Source organism: Leishmania mexicana, chromosome 20 (assembly GCF_000234665.1).
Source record: "Leishmania mexicana MHOM/GT/2001/U1103 complete genome, chromosome 20".
NCBI classification, from domain to species: domain Eukaryota; phylum Euglenozoa; class Kinetoplastea; order Trypanosomatida; family Trypanosomatidae; genus Leishmania; species Leishmania mexicana.
The window spans coordinates 892,773-920,753 of NC_018324.1; the positions used below are offsets into that span (position 1 = coordinate 892,773).

A 27,981-nucleotide genomic window follows, 5' to 3' on the forward strand; every position below is an offset into this window, starting at 1 on the left:
CACATTCAATTTTTTTTTTCGATTTGGGGCTCGCCGCGTGTATGTGCGTGTTTTTGTGTGTGCGCCCAACGTGTTTTGCCATCGTCCTTCGCCCTTCGCCCTGCCCCTCTCCCTCTTTCTCATCCAACCGAGCGCTCCAGGGTAGTCGGGCAGAGCAGCCATCGCGCAGCAGGTGTGCTCATTTCTCATCAGCCCTTCGTAGCGAGGCATCTACAAAAAAAGGAAACGGTTTTCCAGGACAGCATTTTTGGGAGTAACTTTGCCTCCCTGCTACTACGGCTCTCTTTGAAGTGCTTGTGGGGGTCGCCTTCTGCCGGCGTTTGGACAGTCCGCGCCGCGCTCCTCAGTTCAAATAACAACACCGTCGCAGCAGCACCAACGCACGCACACACTGGCAAACATACAAGGACACTAATGAGCGTAGCATCGAAAGCATCGATGCCGGCGGTTTCATTGGTTGCCGCGGCGCCAGCTGCCCACGAAGCTGCTCAGCAGACTACGGGTCCTCTCAAGGACACTGTCGCCCTCAAGCGCCTCGTGGATATGCTTTTGTTTGTCGGACCAAGCGGTTGTGGGAAGTCTACGGTGATTCGCCGGCTGCAGCGCGACTGGCCCACGCTATTTGAGTTCAGCGTGAGCCACACAACCCGCTGCCCGCGGCGCGGCGAGGTGCATGGGCAGCACTACTACTTTGTCACCAGGGAGGAGTTCCAGCAGCTGGTCGACGCGGGTCACATGATTGAGTACTCGCGCCTCTACACCCCCGACACGTCGTCGTCGACGCCTCAGCTGAGCAAGCCAGTCGGCAACCTCTACGGGACCAGCAAGAAAGCCCTGCACACGGTGCTCGCACGCAATCGCGTCGTCCTCATGGACACGGATCTGCTCGGCGCCATCAACATTCGGCGTTACTGCTCTCGTGAGGTGGTGATCGCGAGGCCGGTGACCGTAGTGCGGCGCAGTACGGTGCAGCAGGACGGTGGTGCCGCTCCGGCCGCGCAGGCCCCGCTAACCCTCTCCACACCTCGGCATGCGTCCGTCTCTCTGGAGAACGAGCACGCCGCGGTTCCCACGGCTTCAAATTCATCCAAGGATGCGACATTGCCGTCGTCCCCTTCCTATACCGCACCCGTGGTCAAACGCACGCTGCGCTGCATGATCATCTTCATCGCGCCACCTAGCATGCAGGTGTTGGAGCAGCGGCTGCGGGAACGCAAGACCGAAACAGAAGCTTCGATCCAGCTACGCATGAAGCTAAATCAGCAGTGGATGCAGTGGGCCAAGGAGAACCAGTCGTTCTTTGACCACTACATCGTGAATGACAGCCTTGATCTCTGCTACGCCAAGGTAAAGGAGATTGTGCGGGCAGAGGTGCTCATGGTGGAGAGCACTCTGTGAAGAGGGGGCTTGAGGCCAATGTGGAGCTGAGGGGAGAGGGGGTGGGGAAGCGACGCTGCACACATCGAGAGGGGAGCAAAGATGAGAGTCGCACCGGGAGGAGGCGCGGTGTGGGGACTCTTTTCATTTGTTTTTGTACCTTTTCTTTCTGTCTGCTGCGCCGTGCTGGAAACAGACGATGTTTTGTTCGCTTGGTGGTGGTGGTGCTGCTGCTGTCGCTGCTGAGACGTGGTCTAGTGGGAAGGCTTAGCGCCGGTGTTGTTCTGGTTAGTTTTGATGCCTCCCCTTTCTGTTTTTTTTTTGTTTTTGGTGTTGCCTCGGTACGTGTGTGCGTGGGTGTGTGTGCCTTCTCTCTACATGGTGCCCTTGCGCTGCTGTTCTGTGACGGTATCTGACCTTGTTTGCGCCGCCTCCCTAACCGTCCACATGAGTCCCCTCCCACGTCTCTTGGGATAACGAGGAATGCGACGCACGCTCTCGTCTCTGGCTCTGTTCTTCTGAGTTCGTGGCTTGTGTGCATGTGTGGTGTTTTCGTGTTGTTTTCCGTGGGCCTGGCGGCACACTGAGCCTCTGCGTGCATCGCACAGGCAACGGTGTTAGCCGCACCCTCACTTCTCCCCCCGACTCCCCCAATTATGATGCCAATCTTGCAAGCAAACGAAGCGAAGAAGAAGCGCATGTTGCGGGCAGCGTGAGCACGTTGGTCTTGTGCATGGAAAATCGGGTTGCCGGTGAACACGTCTTTTGTCTGCAGGTGCGCAGGTGTGTGTGTGTGTCTGCACGCCCTCTATGTCCTCTTCTTTTTATGAATGTCTTCGTTTCCTTTTTTTCTGTCGTGCTTATGCGTGCTCTCGAGGAGTGTACGTGAAAGGATATGCCAAATGACGAGACAGCAAGAGTGGAGAAAAATATTACAAAGAAAAAAAGAAAACACATGAGGGCTAGCTGGAACAACGTGAATGGCGAATGGGCACCCCACCTGCGCTCCCGACGTGCGTCTTCAGGGTTCGAATGCTCATCTCTGTGGGCCAGTGGTTTCTCATTTGCCAAGCAGCATTCTCCGATAACCCCACCCCGCCTACACAGCCGATTGCTCCGGCGTTATCGCCCTTCCATGCTTCTTGCTGACTCTTTCGCCTCTCGACTGCCCCCTCCTCCTGCATCTATCGCTTCGTTGCCTGTCTACCGGACCAAACAAAAAAATGGACGCATCGTCGCTCTCCATGGACTTGCGCTCAGAGTCGATTGCTTCTATTACTGAATTTTTTTCCTTCTCTTTTTCACCCCCATTGTTTTCTTCACAATGGCGGAGGCGAAGGTGGTGAAGGACCTGGCGGAGGTGTGCGCGAGTGGTGCGGAGACCTATAGCGCATGGACAACTGCGAAAGCTCTCGTGCAACGCCGCTACCTATCGGGGAAGGCGCAGGGCACATTCGAGGACTGCTGCAAACTGCTAGCTTCCTTGACACGGGTGCTGCGGACGTACCTCCGCATCGATCTGGCACAGGAGCTGCTCCGTGATGTGCTCTTCCAAGTAATGGACCACTTCTCTACAAAACAGGCGGCAGGCGCTACAGCAGCCCTTTTGAAGGACGACGGCGCGACTCAGTCCTCCTTTGACCTAGCTGCCGCTAACTTTTTGCAGAACGTGTTTGACACACTCCTTTCTGCGACCACGCGCACCTACACGCTGATGGGGCCCATGCCGCTCGTTGTAGAGTGGAACAGAGATGCAGATACCGGCGGCGTGGACGCCGCTGTGGCGCAGTCGAAGCACGCCGCGTCATGGGCCGAGGACGTAGTTCTCGAGTTTGCCCTTCGCGCAGCGGACTTTCTTTCACAGACTCCAGAGGGCACTGATGCATTGTCTCGTTGGGCGCAGAATCTGTTTGTGTCGTACGAACAGCTGCTTGCTCTCCGTTTGACACTCCCGTCACCGCAATCCTCCACGCCGCAAGGCGGCAAAGGTACCTCGGCCGCTGCCCCCTCGCCGTCGGTGCCCGTCCCGGCGCTGGGGGCACAGATGCTCCGTATGAGCATCCTCAGTCGCGCCAGCAGAACTGGAAAAGAGTCTTCAGACAGCACCAGCGCAGCAACGACACCATTGACCGCCGCCGTGCACTGGCTCACCCATTTCGCTCGTGAGCCGAACGCGGTCAATCACCTCTTCGCTCAGTACGTGTACATTGACATTCTTGGCCGAGGTCTACAGTGGAGCTCTACGTCTAACGCTTCACCGGGCAACAGTGGCGCGTCTGTGAAGATGCCGCGTGAGCGCGTGAATGCGGCACTGGAGGAGAAGTGCGCGCTGACTCGTCGGGAGGCGATCTCTATGGCACGCGCTGCAGTAGAGGCATACTGGCAGGCGTTTCCGCTTGTGCTGCAGCAGACCAACTCGGCTAGCTCGCGGCGGTTGTCCAGCTGCGCGGAAGAGAGCGGCAAAGAGGACGCAAATGTTCACCCCCAATGCATGAACTTCTACCGTTGGACGTGGTTCCTCGACTCGCTGACGCTCACCTTCGCGTACAGCGGAAACGCGAGTGCGGGTGCCAATGAGGCCGCGGCGGCGCAGCAGCGGGAGAGGCAGAGGCACGTGTGCGCGCAGCTGCTGGAGACGTATGCGGACGTTGCAGCTGAGCTCCCGGGGTTAAAGTGGAAAGAGTTGGTTGCCGCCTACATTGGTGCATGAAAAAGGCGGTTCGGGAAAGGGCAAGGTGGCTTGCAAGAGATCGAGTTCCGCAGCAGTGGCTTGTGCGACGCGGTGCCTTTAGCGTTTCGATTCGCTTCTCCGCCAACTGCCTCCTTTTCGTCTGCTGCACTGCACTTCACCTGTAAGGGGGTGCTCGTCCACTAGCGTCTCGTGCGCATTTTCTTGGTGGTGGTGTTTCATTTTTCCTACTGAGCCGCTGCTGCTCTGTGTGGGTTTTTCTCAGCCTCCCGCCTCTTTTTTCCTTGTCTTGCTCCTATATTGTCGGCGACGTTTCCTTTGCGCGGTCAGCGAAGAAAAAAAGGACGTAGTCCTAGCCCTTTCCTCTTGATGCGCAGGGAAGTGTGTTCCTTCGGCTGCGTGTGCGTGTGTGTTTGCTCACCTCTGTGCTGCCTACTTTGTAGCTCAGCGTGACGCTTTCGATTTCTGTTGCCTTTCTTCGTTTCTTCAAGTCATCCTTTTAGCGCTTGTCGACATCATCTTTCCTCCTGTCATGCACACACACACACATACACGCACACCCTCACACACGCCATGTGCTCATCTGCGTCGTCGCCCTTGCTATGGAGAGACAAAATGGGGGCTTCCCCGTTACTCCTCTTACGTGTCGGCTCCGCCCTTCACAGAGCACCGTCCGCGAAACGCCCTGTGCCGAGGCCGCTCCTCTCCACTTCCCACCCCCGATCGACTTACCTCGAGCGCGTCTTACGCCGCTCCCCCTTTTTTTTCTCCCTTTGGGGCTAGCGCAGACCTCGTTGGGCATACGGGCACTGCTGACCTTTGCTCTCCTCCCTTCCTCCTCCTCTCTTCTCTCTACGCGCTTGAGCCGCACTGCGAAAGCAAACAGCACGCCCCGGGGAACGATACGCTCACGTCATCTCCCGGTCCTCCGCCGTCCGCCTTGGGCGCTTCCACTTTCGCGCAGCGTACGTGTGTGTGTGCGTGTGCGTGTACAAGGTTTCTCCAGCAGGCTCTCTCATTGACATCTGCGCATCTCATTCCCGGCCACGTTCAAACGGAGAGCGCCGCGGGATTCGCTCGCAGGCACTCCAGCACACTGACTCTCTTGCCCATCTCGTGTGTCTTCACCGGCGCCCACGATGCAAACGATTGGAGGCCGCGCGCCGGATGTGGCGCCGTTATCTGAAATAGGAAGCAGTAGAAACATCCTCGGCACCGAACTGGGTGGAACGGCCGCTTCGCCCCAACGCGGCAGCAGCGCCAGCGCCGCTTCCACAGCCGCGAATGCGCAGGAGAAGCTTGTGCAGGAGTTGCAGGCGATCCGCGAGAGACGCAACTGGCTCATCCACCTACTTTACGTCCGACAGGAGTACAGCAACTGCCTGCAGGTAATCGAAGCACAGCTTCGTGAGACGGAGGGCACGTGCGTGTACGCCCTGTACGTGAAGGGGCTGCTAAAACGTCTGGAGGGCTCTCTCTCCGAGTCGTTGGAGCTGGTGCAGACCGCCGTGATTATCAGCCCGGAGAACGCGGTCACCCGCACACAGCTTGGGCGTGCGCTGCACCTCCTTGGCCGTCACGAGGAGGCCATTCAAGCATTTCAGGAGGCGGCGAGCATTCGCGTCGTGAAAGGCCTCGGCGCGGACTGGGAGATCGAGTACTACATCGGCCTCTGCCACCTGCACCGACGCCACTATCGTCGCGCCATCGATGCCTTCCTGCAGTCCATTTCCATTCAACGTCACGACTGCACTTACTTGCAGTTGGGAAAAGCGGCACTGCTGGCGCACGACTACGCGACTGCGCTGCAGGTGTACGAAGAGGCCGTGACGCTGTCGCCGACGAATCCGGACCTGCTTGCGATGCTGGGCCACCTTTACCTCCAGCAAGGCAACCCCGGCGCGGCCTTTGACTACTTGGGTCGCTGTCTCACCATCCGCCCCACCCACATCGATGCCCTTGTCGCCGCCTCGAGCATCATCCAAGACAGCGGGGACTACGACGTGGCACTGACCAAGTACCGGATCGTGGTGGCGCAGCAGCCGGACTCGTCGCAGGTGTGGAACAACATCGGCGCCTGTTTTATTGGCAAGAAAATGACGTACGCAGCCGTCGCGTGTCTGCGAAAATCCATCTTCCTCTGCCCGTTTGATTGGATCAGCCACTACAACCTAGGCGTCGCGTTTCTAATGATCGGCCGCTACTGCTCGGCTCTGCAGTGCCTGAATGCGGCCGTGCACCTGCATGCCGACCACGCACCCGCATTTATGCTGCTCGGTATCTGTCTGGGTGAGATGAAGGATCTACCGAACGCGTGTCGCGCCTACGACCACGCCCTCGCGATGCAAGACGACTTCCTTGTGTATCTGAACTACGCGGTGACGCTGTACAAGGGTCGCTCTGGGGAAGAAGCGTGTACGAAATTCCGCGTCTTCCGCAGCGTATGGGACCAGCTCACACCCGAGCAGCGCCGCGAGCAGTCTTCGCTTATTCCTGGAGTCATACGACAGCTGGAGGACTTACTGGTGCCGCCCTCGGAGCCGCCGATGTCCACCTCTGACCCTGTGCCGGAAGACAGCACTGGGGCTGCAGTGGCAGCGGCACCGAATCCCGAGTCGGTGCCGTAGGAGCAGTCGAAGGCGTGGAGAGGGAAGAAGTGCCACACACCGTTGTGCAGCGGCACGTGCTCATTTGTTTTGGCGTTTGGGGGGTGAGGGTGGGGAATAATCGTTTATGGAGGAGACGGTTCGGTTTGGATCTCCATGCATGCAGCAGAGCCCGGAGTGGGGGTTGTCCAGGATGCATCCATCCCTTTTTTCTGCTGTTGCCTATCAGATTTTTTTGTGTGTGTTTGCGTCCACTCTGTATTCCCCCTCCCCCTCCACCCCCGCTCTCGCGCTGTTGTCCCGATTGGCTGCAAAGGGGTGAGCTCCATAGTTGCCACCCAACTCGTCCCTCTTTGTTGTTCTTCCTCTACGAATCGGTTCTGGCTTTCCATTTCCCTTTGCGGTGGTGGCGGAGGTGAAGGAACATGCGCGTTCAAAAGGAAAAAAAGAGAGAATACCCTTCCGCATGCAGTGGTGTCCTTTATGCAACTTTATGGTGGTGGTGAAGGTGTGTGTGAGTGAGGGGGAGGGAGTGTCTGTCTTACTTTTGCCGCTCTGCATAGTATCCGAGACCAATGCTCTCACTCTGTGTAGGGAGGCCAAGCAGAACCCCCCCCTTCCTCCTACCCGTTACGAATGCAGAGCCAGCTCTGGTGGTGACAGGGTCGTGCACCTACCTATGTAGGGGGGAGGCCAGAGCGATGCATCGCTGCTGATGTCGGTGGTGAGATCGTGCATTGAAGTCGCGTCGGGGCGCGCTGCGACACTCCAGACGTCTGTACCGCCCATGTGATGGGCAGCGTGTCAGCGTGACTCGAGCCTATCCCCCCTCCCTCCCCCGGACCTTTCAGTGCCGACTGGTGTGGGGAGCCTGGGCCACTCCTGGAGATGCACCAGGTGGCGACCGGCTTAATCGGAGCGGCCGCGAGGCGTGACATGCAAGGCGGGCGAGTGGGTAGCGTTTGAGGCGCAGGCCGTGCTCGGATGACTGAGTCGACATTCCTGTGAAGCGTGTCTTCAGCAGCTTCGCGGCACGCGATATGGGGGGGCCTGTGGCAGCCCGGTAGATGGAGTGGAGCTCGGCTCATGTTATGTGACAGAATGGGCGGGTTGAACAACAACAAAGTGCATCGCTTCACTCCTCCCCCTTCTCATCCCTTATCCCTTTCCATTGCCACTTGAAACGCCCTCCCCACACTCACGCAAGAAGCCCCCCCCCCCACACACACACACCAAAAAAAATCATAATAAGGCAAAGCATCAACGAAAGAGAAGGAGGCGCACGTATTTTCGTGTGTGTGCGTGTCTGTGTGTCCTTCTCCCCTCTCCTCTTCATAGCATCCCCCTTTCGCAGTGGTGGTGTTTTGGTCTCCTTTTACGTCTTCTTTTTTTTCTATATTATCCCCCTTGTGCTGGTTACATCTCTTGTATTCTGAGTGTCTTCGCCGCCCACCGCCGCCGCCGCCCTCCTCCCTCCCATTCTTTTTCCGTCTCCCTCCGGGCACTTTGCTTTTCGCCTCTTTTGTTTGTGCTCGTTGTGTGCCCTCTATCGCTCTTCCACTGGACCCGTTGTGTGTGTGTGTGCGTGTTTCATTCTGCTTTCTCTCTTGGCCCTTCTTCGCTTTTGTGTTTCCTTCCCCTCCCCCTCCCTCTGTGGCTTGTCCCATTCTTTTCTGCTTTTGGCCGTCTTCCCTTTTCCCTTGCATTCGCTTCTCTCTTCCAAGTCCCTGCCACTCAGCGTGTGTGTGTGTTACGTTCTTGTGCCCGTTTTTCAAACCCTCGTGTCTTGTCTTCTTGTGTATCCTTTTAGGTGCCGACTGGACTCTCTACCACCCGTCGCCTTCTTCCTCTTCCGCTTCTTTCTCCCAGATAGGCCCTGCGTGTACTAACAATGAGGATGCCATCGGTCTTTACTGCACCATCGACGTACATGGCCGACCTCGAAGTCTGCGCGGCGACTGCATACCAGGCGCACTCCGAAGCCGCCATCGCAGGTGGCAGCGATACATGCAAGCCAGCGGCCACCACCGCCTCACCGCTACCGGGGCCCGCACGGCCGCGTTTGACGCCGCACGCTGTGAACGCGGATGCACATGGTGCAAGGGAGCTGTCGATCAGCAGCACGGCTGTAGCGCCGGCTTATCAGCTACGCGGCGAGCTCGGCCGTGGCCAGTACGGTTGTGTCTACTTGGTGGAAGAGTGCGTGCACCACCATCTGTTCGCTGTGAAGGCTACTTACGACCCGATGCAAGTAGCTGCCTTGCGTGAACAACAGAGGCGCCAGGAGCGGCAACAGCAGAAGCCGTCCAAGGGCTCCGGTGGCTGCGTTCGAGAGGCAGCATTCTGGCCGTGCGTGCCACACGAGGAGGACCACGCTGTGGTACCGTTTCCACCCCAACTGCGGCACTTCAGCAACGAGGTTATGTGTCTGCGGGAGTGCCACTCGCCTTTCATTGTCCGCCTTGAGGGGGCCGATAAAGGCGAGAACGGTGAGGATTTGCTTATCATGGAATACGTCGACTGCGGGGATCTTCGCCGAGAGATTCGGCGACGGTGCGCCGCGGGCACGCCCTTTACCGAGACAGAAGCCGTCTTTGTGTTCCTGCAGCTCTGTCTGGCTGTCGATCACTTGCATCATCTGAACATCTTGCATCACGACTTGAAGCCAGAGAACATTATGCTCAGCAGCACAGGGATCATCAAGCTCGGAGACTTTGGTTTTGCAAAGAAGTACACGGAGCCGGTGTCCCATCGTGTCGCATCGACTGGGTGCGGCACTCCGTACTACCTCAGCCCTGAGGCCCTCCGTGGCGACCGGTACTCCCTGAAAAGCGAGATGTGGTCCCTCGGTGTCATCCTCTACGAACTCCTGGCACTCACTGGCCCTTTTGCTGCTGCGACGCGCGCGGAGCTGCGAGCCCATGTCCACAACGCCGACTACGCCAAGCTGCCGACAATCTACTCGAATGACCTGCGGTCCGTGTGCTACCAACTACTGACCCTCGACCCCGACCAGCGCCCCTCGACGCGCGACCTGTTCCAGGACAACGAGTACCTGCGCGAACAGCTCAACGCGCTACGCCGCATCTCCGAGTGCTCCGTGAATATGAGCACGGAGGAGAAAGGCTCCATGTTTCATTCCATTAGTGCCGCACTGCGCCGCAAGCCGCCGAGCGCGAAAGGGCCCGCCACCGCCTCGTTTAACCTTGGATGGGGTGGCAGCTACCAAATTAGCTCTCATGGCCAGGGCAGCGCAAGACCCGAAGCGGGGCCGAAGCCTCGAGTTGAGAGGCCGGCAGCGATGATGCCGGTTGCGCGGACCCGCAATGTATGCTAAAGAAAAAAGGTAAGAGCAACGCACACGGTCGTTGCAGGACGCGATGGACTCCTCCTACGCCTTCCCCCGCCTTTCTACATGTCTGCACTTGCAGTGCGCGTGTGCCTCCACGTGTGCGCTCCTTCCCTTTAGCTGCCTTGCCTGGTCCCGTGGGTGCGCGCCAACCCTTCTCAGTCACGCGCTCCGTCCAACCGTATTATATTTTGTGATGATTGTCGTTTTGTTTTTTTTTCGTTCTTTTCTTTGGGGGGGGGGGCTCTTTCGCCTGGGACTCCTTTTCTTTCAATTCCTAATGCAAGGTGTGCTCATCTGGATCTTTGTTCTTCTCCATCGCGGGCCCAGGGGTCGATTTCGCTCTATCCCCCCCCCTCCTCCCTCCCTTCCCATGCCTTCTGCTACAGTGGATCGCGTCAGTTAAATGCACTGCTTGTCTCTTTCTCTCTTGCTTTCTTTCCTCCACTCGTGCCCCTCTTATCACCATTATCTTGGTGCCTTTGCCGCCTCAACGGCCACTAATGCTGCTACTGCCTTGTTATATGTTTACCACGCGTGGTCTCATGGGGACTAACATCATCAACCGGCGCCTCCCCCTCCCTCTCTCACTCAGTCCTCTTCGCTTTTTCTTATCTCCCCACTTGGGAGGCCGAGCGGTGCAGGATGGTACACACATGCAGGAAGGGATGGAGGAACACCTGCAAGCTTCCTCCTTCTCCTTCTTCCCTCCCAACCCCGGCCACCCGCCACATAACCTGGCTCTTCTTTGTAGTTCTGCTACGCCCGTGCCCGGGTACACGTATATTTGTTGGTTGGCTCGTGGCAGAGTGGAACACTGAAGAGACGAAGAGACATATGCATATATGTATATGTATAGATGTGTTTGTGTATATATCTTTGTATATTTCTGTGTATATGTATATGCATGTATATATATATATATGTGTGTTTGTGCGTGTGTGTCTTCGTGCTATTATAAGCTCGTTTTATGTTTCGTTGCCTCTGCTTCGATATCGAGAGCTCTCTTGATGGATATCTCTCGACACCTAAATATATATATATATATATAGATGTGTAAATGTATATGTGTGTATGTGTGCTCCGAGGTGCACTTCCAGGCCACTGTTTCGCTTGTGTTTGTCTTTGCTCTCTTCTGATTTTTCTTTTGAGGGGTTGTCGTTTCATGTGCAGCAATGAGCGCCACTTTTGTGTGTTGTCTATCTCTTTCTTTTTTCGGTTGCATTTCTCTTCACATATCCCTGCGCGCCTTTACGCTGTATGCCTGTGGGCTTGTGCTACGCTCCCCTCACTGTGTGTGATCACACTTGTGTAGCGCGTTCATGTGTGATTATGCTTTATACCGCTGCATGGAATTTTTTTCGTTGTTGCTGTCCGTTGGCTTCCTCTCCTTTACCTCCCTCCCCCTCTCCCTCTCTCTTCCCCTCCCCCTCCCCCATTCTACCTCTTCCTAGGCATCCCCCTTGTTATTTCCCCCTTAGGCATTTTCACCCTTTCTGCGTGCCATCTGTCTCGCCTCCCTTCCACTGTTTATTATTATTATTCTACCTCCTCTAACCTTTGTGTTGTTGTTTGAAAGGTAAGCATGTGTGTGATCGTGTATCGGGCCTGCTTTTCTCCTTCCTCACCCACTCCCCTATCTGTAGTGCTGTCCCCCTCCCTCCCTGATTTTCTTGTTGTGGCTCTCTTCTGTAAATTTGGGTGTTGTGTGTGTAACTCTCATCTCCCTCTACTTGTTTTTTTTTGAGCTGCACATGTATTACCTTACTCTGGCCGTGCTTGTCTTGTGCGTTTTTTTTCCGGTTTCCTCTACACCCTGCCCTAACCTACTCTGCTCCCTGCACTCTCCACCCCTCTCTGTATGCACACACATGCGTATACATGTCTGCCTTTATCGCGTGGGTGTACGTGTGCTTCTCTGTCAAGGCGAAGCAGACAGAAAGCCCAGGAGTGCTCTCTCGCTTTGCTTCCCGCGTTTACCTTCGTGCCTCCTACATGATCACCGGATACTATTTTCCGTCTGTGTCTCCTCTCTCCCTGTTCTCTCCTTTTACTGTCGCTTATTCAGGCTTCTTCTCGTGATGATGATGCGGACAAGGTATGGACGCTTACCGTAGCAAGTTACCCTGCCCCCTTCCCCACTCCTCCTCCTCGTTCACCATGTTGCACATCAGAAAGCGAAAGTAAGCAGAAAAAATCTCGGCTGATTCACCGGATGTGTGCGCAGCGGGTGGTGTGCTTATGCCACTTGTCACCAACGTGTGCCATGCTGTGCGCAGCCGAAAACCTGTCCATCTACCAAAAGAAGAAACAAAGTACCGGCGGCCTTACCTTTACTGACGCTGATGTGCTTCCTAGGTCTCTCTGTTTCTCTCTCCCCCTCTCTTGATGGGAGCAACAGGTGGCATGCGGGAACGGCGAAGCAAGAGAGGAGGAGGAGGGGGGAGGGAATAAAATGTTCAGCGTGCCACGCGGGAAGGATATGCGCAGGAAACGACATGAATAGTGACGTGGCACCGTTGGAGAGCAAAAAAAAGAGGAAGAAGATGCACGAGAGGAGGCTGGCGCGTATTGCCTGAATCAGTGTTCCTTCACTCTCCCCCACCCCTGACCCCCTATCCCTTTGCTTGATGTTTTGCTTCTTTTATGCTGTGCAGTTTCGTAGGGGGTTTTCTAGTGACGCGTGGCAGGTAGGGAGCTGTCACTTCCCTGTCTGTCTTCATTATCTATGCTCCCTATTTTTTTTTCTGTCGTATACGCTTGGAAAACACATACCGTCTTAGTGCCCTTCTCTTATCTCCGTTGGTCAGTGTGTGTCTCACCCGCGACTTCGTTTCGTGTTTGTCCGTCTCTCTCTCTTTTTCTCCCGCCTCCTTTCCAGCACTGGTGTCTTGTTGTATATGCATGTGTGTGTGTTTGCTTCTCGATGCATGCAGGAGGGTGCTGCATGTGTCGCATGTGCCTGTTCATGTGCGTGTGAGTGTGTGCGCATAGGTTTTTGAAGTACTGGAACTATTTCATTCCTATATGCTTGCCGAGGCACCAACAATGCAGATGCACCCCCTCCCTCCCTCCCTCCCTCCCTCACACGTGTTGCTTGGGTGATTTTTTTTTTACTTTCCTCTCTCCCTCTCCTTCAGCTAGAAGGAGCTACGTAATTCGTCGTTCCTTCTCTCTTCTGTGTATGTATGTGTGTGTGTGTGTGTGTGTGTGTGCGTGTTTAAAGGCGTTCTCTTGACGGCACCTCTTTTTTTTTCGTTCCTTGCACCCTTGTCCGATGTACGGGCCTTGCATGATTTCTTCTTGCGCTATCCTCTCTTGGCCAGCATTTCTCCTTTTCTGTGGTTTGCCTGCTTTGTTGTATACTTTTGTTTCCCGCTGGCTTGTGGTGGCTCGTTTGCCTGCTCACGCCCTTTCCATCGCATTTTATGTTTCGCTCGCTTGCGTGTATGCCGGCTGGAGTCTCTTTCCGACTCTTCGTTTTTTTTTTCCGTCTCCCCTCTCTCTCGCGGTTGCCCCTCCCCCTTCCCCGGCGTATGATTGCTGTGTGATGTGGTTAGGTGTGCATTGTTTCGCTTGTCGACAAGGAATCGGACCAGAAGTCTCCCTCCTCTCCCCTTTCACATAGAGAAGACATGTCTGTGCGACTGGGATACGAGTGGACAGGACGCACACAACGACAAGGTCCGATGAAAAGGTGTGACATGAAGGGAATGGTGGCGAACGCAGTCACTTTGACACTCTTTCTCGTTAGCCTCCCCTCCTCTCCCCCTTGCACCTGTCCGCCTTCGTTGACGTTGATACCCAGCCACGCACGCCCGACAAACACACGCCGCAAAAGCACAGAAGAGGTGCCTCATTCAGAAACAAAAAAAAACGAAAAGAAAATGACAACGGTGTTTAGTTAATTCGTACTTGATGTCGTCGTCTTTTTTCTCTGTGTAAGTCTCTCTCACTTGCTTCTCGCCGTGCCTCTCTCTCTTATCGAGGCGTCCCTTTCTCTGATCTATTCTTTTTTTTACTTAATTCTTCCCTCTGGGTTTTTGCTTTTGTTTTCCTTCGCAATGATGCTGTACCACCAAACGCATGCTTACACACTCTGCAAGACTCGTCTCTACCCTTCCCTCTCGCCCTCCTTCCTCCCCCTCGCCATCCTCGAAGAGCATCGCAGACGACAAACAACGAAGGGACAGCAGCGAACGAAAACGCCACTGCCCAAGTGTGTCGTATCTTCCGAAAGAGTGTGGAAGCAACGTGGTGGCGAAGAAAGAGCCCATTTTGAGATGGTGAGGGAGGCACAAATGTGATAGAGGGGAAGGGGCTGGGCGGAAAGAGAAGGAAGTGGGGCAGCGCGGGGCGCAGCAATCTGGATCCATCTGCAAGAATCGGGGCTGCGTACGATTCATCCATCGGCGTCCATGTGTGTGCGTGTGTATGTTTGCCTTTGCGAGTCTTCTCCAGTCACTTCTTCTCCCTTTTCTGTTTGGTGTGATGTGTTCGTAACCTTTTTACTGTGTGTTGATGTTGTTTTGCGGATCGGTCCCTCCCCTTTCTCCCTTTTTTTTATTCTTCCGCATGCACCGAAGAACACGCGGAAGGTTTCGCGAATATATATATATATATGTGTAGGTGGTATACATGCAGAAGGATGCGAACCATCTACGGTCGACTCTCTCTCTGTGATGTGGCTACAGACACAACTACGTACCCCCTCCCTTCACCTTCTCTTTTTTTTTCCGCATAGATTGAGTTGTGCATACACACAGACACACACCGGCTCACGGAAGCATCCACTACAAAAGAAACAGAGAAGAAAGAGCAGAAGAAAGGCGTGTATCATTACCTCCACTCGCCGAGAACGTTCTCTCTGCCCCCCTCTATTCTCCTTGTTTCCTCCTCTGCCGCACCCTACACCCTGGCTGGCCATTCACTTCTCCTGTCAGGTTTGTTTGGTTGTTTTGGTAAGCGATCAGCTGCGAAGCAAAGGTGAGGTGAGGATATTGTTGTGTCCCCCCCACCTCCCTCTTGCTGTGCTTCCGTTTCTGTTGCTGTTTTTTTTTTTGCGCTATCTCCGGTCTCTGCGCACTTCTATCCCCACCTTTACCCGATCTGTCAAGGTAGTCCTCCCCCCTCCTACGTGTGCGACACATTCCATCTTCACGTTCCTCTCGCGCTTGCCATTATGGCCAAGCGCTCGGTCTTTTTTGTCCGCTTGCTGTACTGTTTTCCATCCTCTTTTTTTGCCTCCTTCCCCTCTGCTTTCTACTTTGGGTGCGAAGTGCGTGCGTGTATATATGTGTCTTGCGAGCATCCTATGCGCACACGCATACCTGCAGACGCACACGTGGGCTGTCGTGTGCGACGCCCGCTCTCGTATCTTCCCTCGATGGCTCCCTTATCCGTTCCCCAGCCTCATGGACACACACTCTCTCTGCCCCTCTCCTTTCTCCCATGAGACATTTTTTTTCTTCACGTGGAGTTTTCGTTTTCTCGTGTGTTGGAACAGACAACGTGTGCTGTATGCCCGCGCTTAAAAGCAGGCGCGCTTGGCATACGTACCCACCGACGCATAAAATTCAAAGCGCCTTCGTGGCTTTGCGTCCTTCGAACTTTTCTCCGTCCTCTTTTTCGTTTGTTTCGTCACTTTTCTTCGTAGTGGGCCATACAGGCGCCCAGCGCACGCAGTTGAAACACAGGAGAAACGAGCGAAGCAGGCCAGTTTGGAAAACCGAAGAAGCACCCACCACCGCCCGCGCCTCCCCTGTTCCGTTAAGTTGGTCTACACGGGAAGTGTGAGACAGGATGGTACCCAAGCCAGACCCTTTTCATTTATGTTCTTTTTTTGTGTTAATGTAAGTGAGCCGTCATCGCACCTCCACTTTGGCAGTTTTCGCCTTCTCCCAGAGCTCTTCCCCCTTTCGCCATCCCACCTCTTCTCACTCGCATGTGTCTTCGGACGAAGGATTTCTTTCCTAAGGTCATGCATGTAAGTTTGCTCTCGTCCCTGTTAAGCTTAAAGGACAAGCGTACCACCGCTACCCCGCCATCTCCCTCGTTTTCGTGCCCCTCCACGTCAACTTTTGCCACACCAAAAAGAAAAGAAATAAATCATGCTACTAAAGCAAGGAGGAAACAAGACAGCAGCCAAAGCCACCCCCCCTCTCCTCTCCCCTCCCCCACCGATATTAACGTGTGTACAAGCGGAGCCAGTGCGTGTGCGTTGGCAGACTGCGGGCGCCTTTTTTTTTCACATGCGCGTGTCTCGTGGCGCTTCTTTCACCGAATCTTCTCCGTTTTTCGTTGTGTTTTTCTCTTTCCCTTTTCCCCCTGTCTTTTGCTCTTCGATTTGACGTGCACCTTCTTCAGCTATCCCGCCTCTGTTTGTGCTAACGCTCCGTCTCGTATGGCGCATTGCGTATACACGCGCACACCCACCATGTGCTTGTGCCTTCTTTAGCTGTTTTTTTTTTTTGGGGGGGGGGTTCCTGGGCTCCCCCCTCACTGATATGCCCCGCTCGCGCCTCGTCTACTTCCCGTGTTCTCTCTCTCGATTCCTGTAGTGATTTGGTTCCATTGCTGTGCTTCTCGGGTTTTGCGTTGTGCTTTTTTTTCTGGCCATCTTCTCACCTGATCCATGCCCCTTTCTCCTTTCGTCCGTTTCACTTCGGGTAGCGGCGGCATGCGTCTGCCTTTGTGTCTTGTTCAAGTGCGTTGGATTCCATCGATTTCTCCTTGCATCTTCTCTTTCATCGCCTCGACATCCCCCTTTTTCTTCTCCCGGGATTGTACCTCTGTGCGTGTGTATGTGCATGTACGCGTTCTCCCTCCCTTCCTCTGCGTGAGCGTTTGCGCGTGTTCAGCTAGGCATGAGTGCAACTACGTTTTCTTCTGTGGTATCTTCTTTTCAAAGCACACACACACACATACACATACACGCAATTACGCCTTATTGTAACGTTTTTATTTTGTTTTCTGTTCCAGTAATTTTTTTATTTTCCATCCATCCATCCATCCCTCCCCCTCCCCCTCTGTATCCCTTTGTGTGTGGCTGTTGATGTCGCCCTGGAGCTTTCCTCCGTTTTTCTGTTAATTTTATTTCTGTGTGTGCTTTCGGTATTCATACATGCGCAAAGACCCCCCCCTCCACACACACACACACACACACATAACTTCGGTGTTCGCATCTTTTTTTGGGGGGAGGGAGGGAACGTCGCACCCATAGGAGAAGCGCACAACCAAAGAGACGCTCCGTTTAACGGGAGCCCTCGTCATGCTTTTCAATGCGTACACCGACGGAAGCGCGTGCACAGGCATGGGCACACTTCAAAAGTCAATATGCTGGCCTACTGCTATCGATACACATACCTTTTTCGTCCTATTTTGTCGTAAAGCAGAGTTGACAAGGTGGTGCAGCGTAGGATTTCTTTCCCCCTCTCCCACCTGCCAGCCACCTCCACTTGCTGGACCCCAGCTTTCCCATCTCCTGCATTGCACCACTTCTTTGTGTCGGCACCGACCTACGCCTCCTGTTCTTCCCACCCCCTCCCCCTCGCGCGCAGCCGCTCAGCCGCTTGAATCCACACGTTTCTCTCTCACTTTCTGTCGTTTTCGTTCTCGTTGAAGACTGAGCGAATTCTTTTTTTTGTCGTTATTTCCTTCTCGTGTTGTGTTGTGTGTGTGTGTGCGCTTCGTCTCTCTCTTTTTCCCTCCCTCTCTGCACGACCGCAGTTGACATTTTTGTTTTTTTGTTGCTCGGAAAAAGGGTTAGCGGGCTAACTGCTTTGCTTGGAAAACCTCATCTTCTCGCTTTTCCTTTTCTTGGCTCGCGTGCGATGCCTTCTGAACCCGCGTATGCGTGTATTCCTCTGTGTGTATGTGGAAAGCAGATGAGCAGAGTGCCCCATGCGACTCTACCACCCTACAAGGAGCCAAGAGCGGTTCGCCGTCAGCCAATCAGGACCCGCAGCGCATCACTTCACCAAAAGAGCAACAGGAAAAAAGCTCTTGGCTGCCGGTGTGCCTCGCTGCCTTGGTCTCTCCAGCTTATTCTTGTTTTCTTCGTCACGCTCCTTTCGGCATGCCAAACACGTACGCGCAAACACGTGTGTGTGTGAAAGCCGTGTATAGCATGCTTCTTTTTTTCTCCTCGCGTCATCGCCCGGATTGCGACTCAGTGAACCACATATGTTTTTTTTTCTGTTCACTTTTGTTTTTCGTTGTTGCGGAAGGGCTGCTGCCACGGTATCCAGTGCGGCAGGTGTGTATATGCGGTGCCTTTCTCCCCTGCTTGTGTATGCGTGTCATTTTTCCTTGCTGCGCCCTTCTCGCTGTGTTGTTCTTATTCTCTTTTCTAATTCGAGCCGGGATCGCTCTCACCTGGGCCTCCGCTGTTTGTGAATAAGCGGGATTGAGCGCGTGTGTGCATCGCCTCGATGAGCGAGGTGGTGCTCAAGTGAGTCTGAGCTGGTGAACATGAGCGTGTGTGTAGTTTTCTATGCCTACGTTTGTATATTCACCCACCGATGATCCCTTCTCGTTGCGTTGGTTCTCTCCTTTTCTCCCCCACCCCTTCCTGCACCCCGTCCTCCGTGTTGCTCGTGTTGAAGACGCTCTGTGTTGGCGACACGAGGATGTTGAAGTGATGCAAACTCCTGCGGATGTTTGCATCACTCCCTCTGGCCTCTGTCAAATATGTACGTGTGCCAGCAGTGAGTCGAACGGGGCGAGTACAGCTGATGGGCCTGGAAAGAACCACCGACACGCCGAGGGAGGTGTGCATCATCGCCTCTCACAACATAGAACGAAACACAATGAAATCAGCACGGTGAACGGAAAGAATAGAGATTTTTTGTTGTTGTGGTCGTTGCTTGTTGTAGCAGGTGCAGAGAAAAAGAATATGTGCGTGCATGCGTGGATTTTAGTAATGTGTATCGGTGTCTGCGCAGGGAAAGGGGGTCATAAGAATGAGAAGGTAAGGTGCGCAACGTCCACAGCAACCGACGACGCCGCCGCCTTTGCGCTTCATGTTTTCTTTTGATGTTCCCCTCCCCCCTCCTTTGCTTGTTGATAAGCGCTGCGCCATCATAGCCATCATCAGCAACCCTCATCCCACTGTATGCCCCATCTATACATATATATTTCTTTGTCCCTTCCAGCTCCACCGCCGATGCCCTGGTATGATGGTCATCGTCATTCTCTTCTGTTTTTATGCATCTGCTTCCTGGACTACTTGTGAAGGGGAGGAGGGAGAAAGGTAATACACCTGAACAGCACCTTGCAAAAGACCGTTGTTGCCGAGGTGCGTGTGCACGAGAGACCCAAATGCTTTTTCTGACGAGGTACAGCCGTAGGAACTCTTTCCTTCTTTCTCCCCCTACAGCATAAGGTGGTAGCGTGGGAGAGTGAGCTCTCTTCGGTTCCTCGCACACACACAACGAAGCGGTTTCAAACAGGATTTGCTGCGTCAGTGCACCGCCACATGTATGTGCACATGTCTGTGAGCATTGGGGCGTGGATCGGGTGTCGAGTGTGAAGAAAAGCAGCGCCCCGGCCTCACATGCGCACAGAGGTTGATGAAGGCACGCCTTGCAGAGTTAATGCTGGCGACTGACTGTCTCTCTCGCTCCCTTCTCCTGACCTCCTGTTCTTCCTACGCCAGCCAGTGAGCTCATCAGTCCCTGCGGAAAGGGATGCTTTCATTTTTTTGCTGTTCTTGTTCGTCGTTCCTTGCCTTGTTCTTTGTCATCTATCCTTTTACGCTGTGCTCGGGGCATCGGTTCATCGAAATCATGGGTGGGCGATCAAGTTTCCTTTTCAAGCGGAAGCCAGATCTTTGTTCCACATGTCATTACTACTTTTAGCTTGTATTTTCTTTGAGAAAAGAGCCCCCAGTGACCTCCTGGTCCCTTCTCTCTCGCTATTTTCACTGTCCATGCCTGCAGTATAAGCCCCTCCTCCCACTACGTATTCGACACCCCGGTGAACCAGGAAGCTGGAAGGATGGGTTGTTCCGCACTCTCGTCCGTACCTAGACACAGTGTGTAGGCGTATCGATGCCTTTGTATAAAAGACGCACTCGATTCCTACCGGTGTGGCCCTCGGTGTAAGCGACTCGATCACACATGCACCTCCCCTAGAGGCTGGTTCAGCGGAGACGAATGTGCCGACTCGCTTGATGGCCTCGATGCCGCTCTCTCATTTTTAGTCCATCCCCTGCCTGAGGCGAGCGAAGAAAAGGACGTACTCCCATACACGCCTCCTGCAGCCGGTGTGCGACTTCCATGTCACCGCGTTTTTCTTTCTTTGCTTGTGTGTGTCCTCCCCCCTCCACCGTCTTGCCTTACTTCGGTTCGCGCCAACTCCCTTTGTGAAGCCGGCACTCTCAGTCGTTTCTCGTCGTCCACAAGGACGACCGTCGCCGTCGTTTTTCTCTCTCGTGCGCGTGTGCTTTGCTGGGTTGGTAATACGATGACCGCTACCTCTCCCCTCACTTCCTATATCCATGAACTCCTCTCGGCCTCGCCCCCCCATACATGTTGTTTTCGTCGTTTCGTGTTTGGCGGGTGTGTCGGCGTTTTGTTTTGGCCCACCCTACCCACCTCTGCTTCTGTCGTCGTCTCCTCCTCCTATACTCCACCCCCATCCCTTTTCACAGCCCCCTCCCTCCCCACTACGATATTATATATATATATATGCAAATACATTTCTTTTTTTTTCTTGCGCTCCCTTTCCCTTTGATGATGACACACTGCACACCAAAAGCAGAAGTGAAACCATCGCGTTCAGCAAGTCGATGTACGCTGAGCAGCGCTGACGCATGCAAGGGAATGCGGAGATACAGATACCCCGATACACGTCCTCTCCTCACGCGTGCACTCGGATGCTCTCTCGCACGGGGAAGCGGTTGCGATCCTTACCAAACACTCTATGGAGGGAAGAAGAAAAGCAGGCTAATAACAAAAAAAATGAATAAGAGCAATGGATTTGAACTCAGGACTTGCCGTTTTTTTTCGTGAATGTGTCCCTCTCTCGCCTTCCTACACTTCCTCCCTCCAACCTTTTCGTTTTTTTTATTCACTTCTTCCCCGATCGAATCACACGATTACGCGAATGAGGCAGTGAAGAGAGGGGAAGTGCTGAGGCCATCTCTCTTTCCCTTTCGCTCCCTTTCTCAGTGGAATGCATGCATGTGTGTGTGTGTGTGTGTCGGCTCTGTTTGCCATACCGACTACGCTCGCCTTTTTTCTTATTTTTTGTTTTGCCTTCTTTTTCATACATATTTCTTGCTTTGCTTGCCTTTTACTTTTCCATTTTCTGTGTCGTCAGCAACTCCCACGTTCGCCATCTGTCACGTGTTTTCTGGCCGTCACACACGATCTCCTATCTCTATACAGGCGAGAAACTTATCCCCACCACCAAGCCAGGGCTCTTCTTCTTTTCCCTCCTCTCCCTCTATAATCCTCCCAACTCTCACCTCCTTTACCCCCTCCCTCTCCCCCCTCTCCCTCTCTCTCGCCGCTTTTGCCGCTGGTGTACTTCTCTCCCTTTCGTCAGGGCAAGAGACTGTGACGTAGTAGCAACGAACCTGACTTCATCAGATACAATCTTGCCACCTCCTCTTTCCCACGGTCTTCCTATAAAGACTACGTGTTCTCTGGCATCCACTCAAGGCAACTTGGTTGGTCTCTGAGCGTGCTGGAGCCGCTTCGACTTTCTTCCCGCCGCCGCTTCTACATGCCTCACAGCGCCCCCCCCTCGCCCTCTGACAGGGATGGGCTGTCTTCGGTAGCTGCTTCTCTACTTACGCCTGTCCGGCCCATTTTCCCCTTTGACTTGTCGTTCTTGCTCTTCTCCACCAGCAGTCAGTGCTGGCTCCCTCCCCCTCGCCTGCGTGTGGGCTCGTGTGTCGCGGCACTTTTTCGTGCAGCCAGTGCCGGCGTCGTCTAATTTACAGTTGCAGATTCAGAACACGCATACACGTACATCAAAAGGAAGAGGCAGGTCTACCTGCCAGATCTCGTTACCTACACGCACATACACTTTTGCACGGCCAGGAACGCATCGCCCGCATATCTTATCTGACGGAGTCAGACCATCCAGTTCATGACGAATGGAAGAGGACGCGCCCGCGACTGCGACAGCGTCACCACCGCCGTCCTATGAATCCGTTCTCGTTTTTCTTACAACGTTGGCGCAGTGGCTCAAGCATGCGCGAGAGCGCCTGACGTGCCGAGACGAAGTCGGCCGCCACGCCATTGCGGTGGAGGTCCTCCGCCGCCACCGAGAACGCGCCTATGCGTGGCTGACAGAATCCGTATGGCGCCATACAGCTGCTGCCGGGGACGTGAACACATCACTTTTTCCCTCCGCTTCGGTCGAGCTGACCGCGTGGGTGCTGCTGCGGCTTCTCGTCCTCCTCCTTACCTGGTGGCTGTTGATGCGGCTGGTGCGCGCGACCACTGTACCGCGCCTGCGCGCTCGCCAGATTGCGGTGCACCTTCACGGGCGTCTGCCAACGAGCGTCAGAGATGCACAAGCGGCAGAGGCGTTTATTTGGCCCAACTCTGCTCAGCGGGGCATCAACGCCACGCTGCTGTTCACTGTCAGCGCTTGCGTGTCAGTGGCGTGCCTGCTCATTCTCTGCCTGCTTACAATGCATGTATGGGTGGATGTGGTGCTGTTGCGCCTGCTCCAACACTGGACCGCCCCGCTATGGCAGGCACAGGCGTGGGTGTCGTCGCATGTGTTGTGGCCCTCCAACAGCTCGCAGCAGGGATCGCTGCGAGCACCTGCCACCTCTGTGGAGCATTACGCAACTTCTTTCATGAGTGCTGTTTCAGGACTGAATTCCAGCTTATTCAACAAGCTCGCGTGGCTGCGTCGAGTGACACAGCAGGTGAAACTGATGTACCTGTGGGGCATGGTCGGAGGGACCGTGTTGGGGGTGGCGCTCTGGCTACTTCGCTACTCCTCTCGGCTGCTGCGGACCTACAACGCAAGTCTGCCGTACTTTGAAGAGAGCGACCCTCTGCTGCGCTGGCTGGCCCAACAAGAGGCAGAGGCCACTCAGGAACGCACCAACGCAGCGTTTGCCGCTCTGCTTGAAAGCCAGGATAGACAAGAGCGGGTAATGGAGAAGCTCGCGAGCTCATTGGCGCCCGCGACTCCTCGAGAGCGGCAGCGCTACCTGCAAATGGCGGAGGAAGGAGTAGAATCACATTGCCTGGTGGATGATGCTGCACCAGCGGCAGCGACAGGCGACGCCACAGAGGACGAACGGTACGATGGTGAGACAGCCGCAGCTGGAACTGGCGCGGTGATCATCAGCAATGGCTGCAGCGGTGATGGCGATGCAGGAAAGTTGCGTGCGGAGTCTGGACCTCCACATGATAACGCGTTGGCCGCTGCCTTCGAAGCAGCAGCGGCGGCAGCGCCGGCGACGCGAGATGAAGGAACCACAGAGGCTAGCTGCGGCACAACACCGCAGGCGGAGGAGGAGGAGGGGGCGGCGACCACAGCTTCGCGGATGGCAAAAGAAGGGGAGAACCCTGGCAGCTAGAGGGCGAGTGACTGCTTTCCGGTCATGCGGGGGTGGGTATCTGTGTGCGTGTCTGTCTGTGAGAGGTCGCACGTTGCCCACCGCCACCATCACCAACACTAGTGTCTCCTGCTTCTTTCGATGACCAGCTGCGAATCGAGTGCTGCTGCATGGCGCTTTTCTTCTTTGTTGCCTGCAGTGCGCACATCTGGGGCTTGCCGCTTGTGTATGTATGTGTTGTTTGCCTTCACTGTCTCCGACTCCCGCTTCATTTCTCGTCTCCTCCCTCCCGTTGCCTCTTCTGACAGGGAGCAGAAACAAGGGGCGGTCGTGCGAGACCGCTTACGACATTACTGCTGGTACAAGGCTGTAAGGTGTGCCTCTGCTAGGGCTGCAGTGAAAGTGTGTGCTCCGCCTTCAGAGATGGTCATCCGTGCGGCGAACTCTGCTCATTCCCAAAGTCTCAGACGCAGCGGTGCTCACACACACGGAAAAAGAAGTCGACGAAGCAAGAAAAAAAATGCGGTGGAGAAGCTACCGTGGGCGCTCACTGCAGTGTGCTTGCTACAAAGACGGTGATAGAGAAGGACACACCCAACACACGCACTTCTCCCTCGCCCCACAAGCCGACACCAGCAGTCTAAAAGTTTTGTGGACACCTCTCCGCTTTTTTGTTTCGATTGTCGAGTCGAGCGCGCGCTCTCTTCACACGTCACCCTAACTCCCTCCACCTTACCTCTTCTTCGCTTCCTTTCTTTGTTGCTGCTGTTATCCACACATCCGTGTTACATGAAGGAAGCAAAGGCACTGTGTGGTGCGTGCAACTCGTCAGAGGTTTCCGCGGCCCCTCTCTGTTCCCATTCCGCTGCGGGGTGGTGCACCAGGAGCATACAGTCACACACATGCACAGCGCACGGGCAGGCACCCACGTGTGACTGCAAGAGGTGCGCCTGTCACCCCCTCCCCTTGTCCTCTTCTTCCTTCTTGTACTCTTCGTTTCGGATCTCGAGTAAAATGAACCGCACTCCTGCTGCGGGGCGCAACGCGCCGGTGTACGCAACAGCCATGTCGCAGTTTGCCGTGTGCCGCCAGCCGTGGAACGAGTACATCGGCCTGCTTACCAAGGATGACTCGCAGCCGTTTCACACGACGCCGCAGGAAAAGCCGGCGTACCGCGGCCGCAAGCGCGGGCGTGAGGGGTGGCTGTTTGGCCAGCAAGTGCAGCTGCACTACCATCGCTTTCCCGATGAGCAACTCTTCACGAACCTAACGCGGTGGCGCATGGGTGACACAGTCGGTGACGTTGCCATCCAGCAGTTCCGCAACGCCCAGCCGTTTGACATTGAGGACAAGGATCCGCAAGGCTTTCAGAGACCGGCGCCGGAGGTGTACATGAAGCTGAACTACAAAAACCCAGCGACCATCTCCCGGTTCCTAACACGCACCGGCCACATGTACCCACAGGATATCATGCCCCTCAACCCCGAGGCCGTTGTGAAGCTGCGCGTCGCCAAGGCGCAGGCCATCCGCATCGGTCTCTACCCTCGCTTTGGCAATCCTTTCTGGTTCCGCTCGCAGAGCTTCCGCCCCAAGGCGTACCAGGAGAACTACGACCCAACCACTTACTCCACCAAGCACACCATGGAGCACTTTGCGTACAACTGGGTGCAAACGGACCGGATTCGGCAGTACTTCAAAGGACTGGAGGAGCTGCACCAGAGCCGCCGCGCCACGACCAGCTCTGGCGGTGGCGGCGTGACCAGCGAGCACAAGCAGCAGAGTCAGCTCTACGCGGTAGACAACATGTCAATCGAGATGCATCGCAATGCTCCGTCCTACAGAGCCGATGTGGAGCGGTCCATCAAGAACCCCACTGTGCCTGGATTGATGTCGACAAAAGGCATGAAGAAGAAGTTCCACAACTTGTACTCCTCCACCTCGACAAAGAGGATGGGCTTCTCGAACCCCACGCTGGGCATCAAAAAGGTGTAACGACAGTGGTGGGTGACGGTAGTGGCGGCAGAGGATTTGGTTGATTGCTGCCAACAGCTATGATGTGTACGTCTGCATGTGTGTGTGTGCGGCGAGGCGGTCATGATGGATTGGCCCTCTTTTTTTGTTTTGCGTCTTTGTTGATGAGGGAGTGCAGGACGAATGGCGGTCATGCGTGTCCGTGACAGAGGCGCCAATGACTTCGTCTCACCATCGTATTTCGGTCATCCAAGAAGCAAGGGCGTCATGGTGGTGTTTGGGTTTGAAGTCGTCGTGCTGGCCCGCGTTCAATCCCACCCGTGTGAACGCCGGCTCGGGTGCGAGTGCTTCAATGTTCGTGTGGTTGAGGGGGAGGGGCGGGGAATCCGTGGGGCCAGTGTTGGCTTCCCCAGCCCTTCTCTGTGCGTGTGTCGCTTACATAGCTAACTTCAAGATGAGCAGGGGACAAACACCGGCGAGCGACGAACCTCCTGACGAAGCGTCGCTACTTGAGCACCCGGTGGTAGCCTCTACCGTAATGTGCGCCAACGGGCAGTCGCGTGCTTGCTGTTGCAACCGCCTTTGAGAAGGGTAGTTCCAACCCGAAAATGGATGCAGCAACCAGCTCTCTTTCTTTGCGATTAGAGTTGCTCGTTTTTTTTTCCCTGCCGATGTACCATGCTCCTCTTCGCATGGGTGAGGAAGGGCATGCGAGGGAGTGTACTTCGGCGCACCGTCCCGTACACCCATTTTGATAGCACCTCTCGGCCCCCCACTGCTGTACTCGTCCCCTGTTTCGCTGTCGTCGCTGTTTTGTGCTGCATTGAGTTACACGTGTGTTCGCGTCCGTTTCGTGCGTGTATCGATTGCACTTACCGCCTCCCGTGGCGTGTTTATCCATCATTGTGTTCCGGCTAGAACCCTTTCCTGCGCACTCACCCGCGCTTGGAGCAGCCGAAGTTTGACACCACTCCGTCATCCCTGTGTCTCCACTCCAAACTAAAAAGGAAACCATACGTGCGTATACAGAGGACACCCACACATGTGCGACAGATTTCCTCCTCCCCGGGTCCGCTCTTTCTCCCGATAGTCTCTTCCGCGGCGTTCCACCCAAATCACACAGCTACGCAAGACAGCAACACACATACATACAGCTCCGCAACCATCACAGCCTAACCACCACTCTCTTCCCCATCCTTCTTGTCTTTTGTCACGATGTCCCTCACAGTTGAGATCCAACTCGAGCAGCTGGCCCCGACCATCAAGGGCGACGCCTCCTGGTCCACCGGCCCCATCTACGTTGTGTGCGATGTTGGCGGCACGAACGCGCGTGTCGGCTTTGCTCAAGGGGCGCAGCATGACAGAAGCGGGCTGCACATCATCTATGTCCGCTTCAAGGTGACGAAGCACGACATCCGCCAGCTACTGGAGTTTTTCGATGCGGTGCTGCAACACCTGAAGAAGAACCTGCCCAACCGCGCTGCCCACTTCCTGCGTCGTGTCGCGTCTGGTGCCGTGAGTGTGCCAGGGCCTGTCACCAACGGACAGCTCGGCGGGCCCTTCAACAACCTGAAGGGCATTGCGCAGCTGGCGGACTACCCAGCGGAGCTGTTCCCAAAGGGCCGCAGCGCGCTTCTGAACGATCTGGAGGCTGGCTCCTATGGCGTGCTGGCGCTGAGCAACGCCGGCATGCTGTCCGACTACTTCAAGGTCATGTGGAAGGGCACGCAGTGGGATGCGCTGTCGGAGGGCAAGCCCGTCGGCAGTACCATCGGCCGCGGACGCTGCATGGTCGTGGCCCCCGGCACCGGCGTCGGCTCTTCTCTCATCCACTACGTGGGTGTCTCGGACAGCTACGTCGTGCTGGCACTGGAGTGCGGCTGTTTGTCCATGTCTTGGTGCGCCAACGAGGACTCTAAGTACGTGCAGGCACTTGCCGGCTACATGGCATCCAAGGCGCGTGTGAAGGGCCTGGGCTCGACGGTGGCCCCCATCTGGGAGGCTGCGACAAACGGTAGCGGGTTGGAGTTCAACTACGCGTACGAGAAGGAGGGGCCGAAGGCATCCGCCCTCCTCAAGTCCGCTCACGAGGTAGCCAAGCTCGCCAAAGGTGGCAGCGACCCGGCCGCCATGGCAGCCATGGACCGTCTCTACAAGAACCTCATGGGCCTCACGGCTGAGACGACGATGCAGTTCTTGCCGCTGACGTGTGTGCTGATGGGCGACAGCATCGTTTCCAACAGCTTCTACTTCGATAACCCAGAGAATGTGAAGAGACTGAAGGCTCGCATAAACGAGCACACGATGGAGCGGCAGTTAAAGTTCTTGAGTCGCACCACATTCCTTCGCCAGGTGCGCAGTGTGAACATCAACCTGCTGGGCTGCCTTGGATTTGGTAGCCAGCTCTCCAATCCAGCAGATCAGTTAGCGCCAACCAAGTCACACTTGTGAA

The 27,981-nt window shown here is 55.2% G+C and overlaps 7 protein-coding genes across 7 annotated transcripts; all 7 read left to right on the forward strand.

Moving 5' to 3' along the window:
• Nucleotides 1–414: 414 nt before the first annotated feature.
• Nucleotides 415–1,398, forward strand: LMXM_36_2260 (guanylate kinase-like protein; the record flags this gene model as incomplete). The annotated part of the gene is made up of 1 exon (XM_003874528.1): nt 415–1,398. One exon carries the CDS (start codon nt 415–417, stop codon nt 1,396–1,398), a length of 984 nt encoding a protein of 327 aa, XP_003874577.1.
• A 1,303-nt stretch (nt 1,399–2,701) lies between these two features.
• Nucleotides 2,702–4,087, forward strand: LMXM_36_2270 (hypothetical protein, unknown function; the record flags this gene model as incomplete). Its single annotated transcript, XM_003874529.1, has 1 exon — nt 2,702–4,087. One exon carries the CDS (start codon nt 2,702–2,704, stop codon nt 4,085–4,087), a length of 1,386 nt encoding a protein of 461 aa, XP_003874578.1.
• Nucleotides 4,088–5,205: 1,118 nt separating this feature from the next.
• LMXM_36_2280 (conserved hypothetical protein) lies at nt 5,206–6,693 on the forward strand (the record flags this gene model as incomplete). The annotated part of the gene is made up of 1 exon (XM_003874530.1): nt 5,206–6,693. One exon carries the CDS (start codon nt 5,206–5,208, stop codon nt 6,691–6,693), a length of 1,488 nt encoding a protein of 495 aa, XP_003874579.1.
• A 1,870-nt stretch (nt 6,694–8,563) lies between these two features.
• LMXM_36_2290 (putative protein kinase) lies at nt 8,564–10,009 on the forward strand (the record flags this gene model as incomplete). The annotated part of the gene is made up of 1 exon (XM_003874531.1): nt 8,564–10,009. One exon carries the CDS (start codon nt 8,564–8,566, stop codon nt 10,007–10,009), a length of 1,446 nt encoding a protein of 481 aa, XP_003874580.1.
• Nucleotides 10,010–22,130: 12,121 nt separating this feature from the next.
• On the forward strand, nt 22,131–23,579 carry LMXM_36_2300 (conserved hypothetical protein; the record flags this gene model as incomplete). The annotated part of the gene is made up of 1 exon (XM_003874532.1): nt 22,131–23,579. The coding sequence occupies one exon, from the start codon at nt 22,131–22,133 to the stop codon at nt 23,577–23,579; it is 1,449 nt and encodes a 482-aa protein (XP_003874581.1).
• A 993-nt stretch (nt 23,580–24,572) lies between these two features.
• On the forward strand, nt 24,573–25,550 carry LMXM_36_2310 (conserved hypothetical protein; the record flags this gene model as incomplete). Its single annotated transcript, XM_003874533.1, has 1 exon — nt 24,573–25,550. The coding sequence occupies one exon, from the start codon at nt 24,573–24,575 to the stop codon at nt 25,548–25,550; it is 978 nt and encodes a 325-aa protein (XP_003874582.1).
• Nucleotides 25,551–26,744: 1,194 nt separating this feature from the next.
• On the forward strand, nt 26,745–27,980 carry LMXM_36_2320 (glucokinase 1-like protein; the record flags this gene model as incomplete). Its single annotated transcript, XM_003874534.1, has 1 exon — nt 26,745–27,980. One exon carries the CDS (start codon nt 26,745–26,747, stop codon nt 27,978–27,980), a length of 1,236 nt encoding a protein of 411 aa, XP_003874583.1.
• Nucleotide 27,981: the final 1 nt, after the last annotated feature.